This window comes from Trachymyrmex septentrionalis, unplaced genomic scaffold (assembly GCF_001594115.1).
Source record: "Trachymyrmex septentrionalis isolate Tsep2-gDNA-1 unplaced genomic scaffold, Tsep1.0 scaffold196, whole genome shotgun sequence".
Taxonomy (NCBI): domain Eukaryota; kingdom Metazoa; phylum Arthropoda; class Insecta; order Hymenoptera; family Formicidae; genus Trachymyrmex; species Trachymyrmex septentrionalis.
Genome location: NW_017305135.1, coordinates 1,502,147 through 1,505,639, shown reverse-complemented (window position 1 = coordinate 1,505,639; position 3,493 = coordinate 1,502,147). Strand labels below are relative to the sequence as shown.

Here is a 3,493-nt window from a genome sequence, read left to right as displayed (position 1 = left end):
CCCACCTCGCACAAACTTTACGGTAACGAAGATGATCTGTTATGATTGTGTGGATTGAAGTTCGACAAATATCGATTTCAGGAGGCATTGAGTCCAAAATTCTGTCAATTGTAAAGCGCCTATCCGCCAAAATGATTTTTTCGACTGCTGCGACTGCGTCATCTGTAATGGCGGTTTTTGGCCTGCCTGCACGCTGCTCATCATGAACTTCTCCGCGTCCCTCGAGAAAATATGTACGCCACCGACGCACCATTTGCACACTCATGCATTTGTCACCATAAATATGCACTAATTCAGTGTGAATTTCGTTGCCATTAAGCCCTTTTGCAGTTAAAAAGCGAATAACTGCACGCAACTCACAAGTGGACACGTTTTTCACAGGTAGCTCCATGGTTTCCGAGCCGGTACTGATGAAAAAAATTTTTTCGGCAGCTAAGACCAGTTCCGCTCTTATCGGTATATCCTAAACTAAAACTATGTTCGGTCCCAGCTCGCTAGATGGCGCTGGGGCAAAACGGCAGACTAGGGAAACTTACTTTTTGAACACCCCTCGTATATTAGTAATTCAAGATTAAATTATTTAAAGCAATGAAGATCCAGCTTCGACCGTAATAAGCATTTTTCTATGATTGGTTGTATTGTTTCTGCTTTCTTTTCTGCAATTCTGATTGGATTTCATGGTGCCATCCCATGAATGGAAATTTAGCGGAACGGAACAGCGAGATCAATTACAATCGCAGAAAAGAAAAAAAATAATTACTGCAGAATTGTGATTGGTCGTGCTTTACCGTACTCTATTGTCTACTGCATATTGGATACAATGAGCGATGAGCGACGAGCGATATCCAATGAAAGCTCTGCTTTGCATCGTCACGTAAGAAAAAGTAGAATTTTTATTGAATATCGCTAGTCGCTCATCGCGCCCAGTGTGCAATAGGCGCAATGGCTCCTGCACACAAAATGCGGCAACGCTTGCCGCGCGACAGAAGTTGTCGCACCAACCAATAATTTTATGTTTTTAAGTCTTCCTCACCATGCAAAACTTCTAGAAATAATGTAATATTACTTCCGCCGCGGTGGAAATTATATATATATTATTTTCGAATAAGTGAGATGTTGATTGGCTATTGCGCCAATTTCCGTCGCGCCATAAGGATACCGCCCTTAGTGCGATGTAAACTAAGAATGCGATTACATGGAGTGCGGTATGTGATTCGCGGTTCCCTAGTTGTCTAGTTAGTTACTATTAGTTACTGTACCGCGTACCGCGTTCTATATATAATTGTACCCTAAGACATTAACTTTTTTCGTGGGACAGATCGTTGCATCTATCTGACAGATTGTTTTGTTGTTTCGATGAAACTATTGGAAGAGTATAAAGTGACAGATTCTACTCGGTTTCTGCTATGAAATTATGTTGACACTGTTGATAGATCTGTAACCTGCAGGCAAACTGCTAGCATTTGCTCATGTTTTATGTATATCGTATTTATTAATTATTATAAATTTTCTATATACAAATTACAGATTTACAGATATAGATTAAAGTTAATGATGAAGAAAATAAGTGAGCAAGTAGACTCATCAAGTTCCGAAGATGAAAAATTTACAAATATTTTGAAGGAAGCAATTGATGAGCAATTTTTAAACAATAATCTGTATAGCATAGAAAAAGCCAAAACTATTTCTCCGTCTGGTAAGTAAAATTAATATCTTTCTTTTTTATCTTCAAGGTTTACAAAGTAACTAGGTGTGTTTATGTAATCTCTCTCATATAGAAATATCATGATGTGCTAATTATTGTTTAACGTTTTAAAAGAAGCAAAGACTGACGAACTAGAAGGAAGTCATTTCTTAAAAATAAGTTCAAAACAAACAGATGAATTTACAAATTTTGGTGTTACTGCCACATTTCAAAGTTTTATCGCCAAAAAACTAGATGAAATTTTGGAGCGGTAAGCAATAAAAATAAATATTTTGTACATGTATAAATATTAGCCTGTTTTTAATAAATTAACATTTTATCCAAATACAAATATATTTTATACAAATATCAATTTTAGAACCATAGAGATGGAAAGCAGTGAAGTTCCTAATTATTATAATGAACAGAAATGGAAAAAGGACAAAAGCTTTGGAATAAAACTTTTAAGTACATCAAAAAATTTGTTAACTATTGCAAAAATTAAAGAGGAATGTATGAAGCATAAAAAAAAATCCAAAAGAAATAGACAGACTGTAGAGGATGATGAGACCTCGTCAAGATTCCAAGAAGCTGTTATTGACCCAGAATATATATTAAACAAATTAGATTTGGAAGCTTGGGTTAATAAACGCCCAGAATCAGAATTTAAGTATAAAAGATTAAAAAATGGTGCTTTAATCGAAATGTAGTATTACTTTTCTATTTGTGTTTGTATATATGTATATACACACACATACATATATATATAAATATAAGATTCCTATAATATTCTTATTATTGAATCGTTTTTTACGAGATACATGCTCTTTTTTTCTTTTTTAGTGAAAATTTTTCTCAGAACTTTTTTGTATCGTTTTTCACAAAATTTTGCAAATTTTTTATATAAATTTTATAATTTTTTAGAATTTCTAATTAATTTCTTAAAAATTTTTTTAATTTTTTAAATACATTTAGACTTTAAAAGAAACCAAGAAAGTTACAACAAGATTCTAAATCTTAGAGTATTTTAATATTACCATTACATCAGATGTATCACTAAAAAAATTTTGATAAAATTATTAACATTTTATTCGTGAATAAATGTATCTGGATATTATTTTTTCAAGTATTACATGAAATTTAAATATCTCAAGAAAATAAATATAATAGTACAACTGCACATAACAATCAAGTTGACGATCGACATATACATATACAGGGTAAAACAAAAATGTTTAATAAACATATCATTTGTCTAATTTCCTACAATATTTTAATTTTGAGAGTCCATAACTAGTAATTTTTATTAATAAACATGTTCAATTCTGAATTATTTTGGATTTGTAGGATATTGAAGTAAAAAAAACATGAATCGTAATAAATATTGTTTAATGATCGTTATTATAATACTTTACAAAAGGTATTTAAAAAATTCCTCTATCGATTTCGATACACTTTCTATCACAAATTAATAAATTGTTTTGGATTTGATAACAATCCCAGCAACGAGAATAGATTAAAATGGATTGAAATTTTTTTCTATCCGCGCGAATGCGTATTTTAAATATCGAATACTTTTTTTTTTAGATTTAATTGAATTCAAATGGATTCAATTAGATTCAATTGGATGCAATTGGATTGAAAAGCTGCATTTTCTATTCAAAATTTTGAATTGAACAGTATTCACAATGCACAGAAAAAGCTAACATTTTTAAATTTTGAAAAGCACATAGAGACATGCTCCATGCAATTCCTATAAATGAATAAAAATGCATATAAATGAATTGAAAAGCATTTATTTTAACATTT

The 3,493-nt window shown here is 31.4% G+C and overlaps 1 protein-coding gene across 1 annotated transcript; it reads left to right on the top strand.

Moving 5' to 3' along the window:
* The first annotated feature begins 1,150 nt into the window (after positions 1-1,150).
* LOC108747209 lies at positions 1,151-2,394 on the top strand. Its single transcript, XM_018484540.1, has 3 exons — positions 1,151-1,696; positions 1,820-1,955; positions 2,064-2,394. Exons 1-3 carry the CDS (start codon positions 1,477-1,479, stop codon positions 2,392-2,394), a joined length of 687 nt encoding a protein of 228 aa, XP_018340042.1. The 5' UTR covers positions 1,151-1,476.
* Positions 2,395-3,493: the final 1,099 nt, after the last annotated feature.

Coding starts and splice junctions, on each gene's coding strand:
- LOC108747209 (XM_018484540.1), top strand. CDS start 1,477: ATGTATATCGTATTTATTAATTATTATAAATTTTCTATATACAAATTA. Junction 1,697..1,819: donor CAAAACTATTTCTCCGTCTG/GTAAGTAAAATT, acceptor ACGTTTTAAAAG/AAGCAAAGACTGACGAACTA. Junction 1,956..2,063: donor CTAGATGAAATTTTGGAGCG/GTAAGCAATAAA, acceptor TATCAATTTTAG/AACCATAGAGATGGAAAGCA.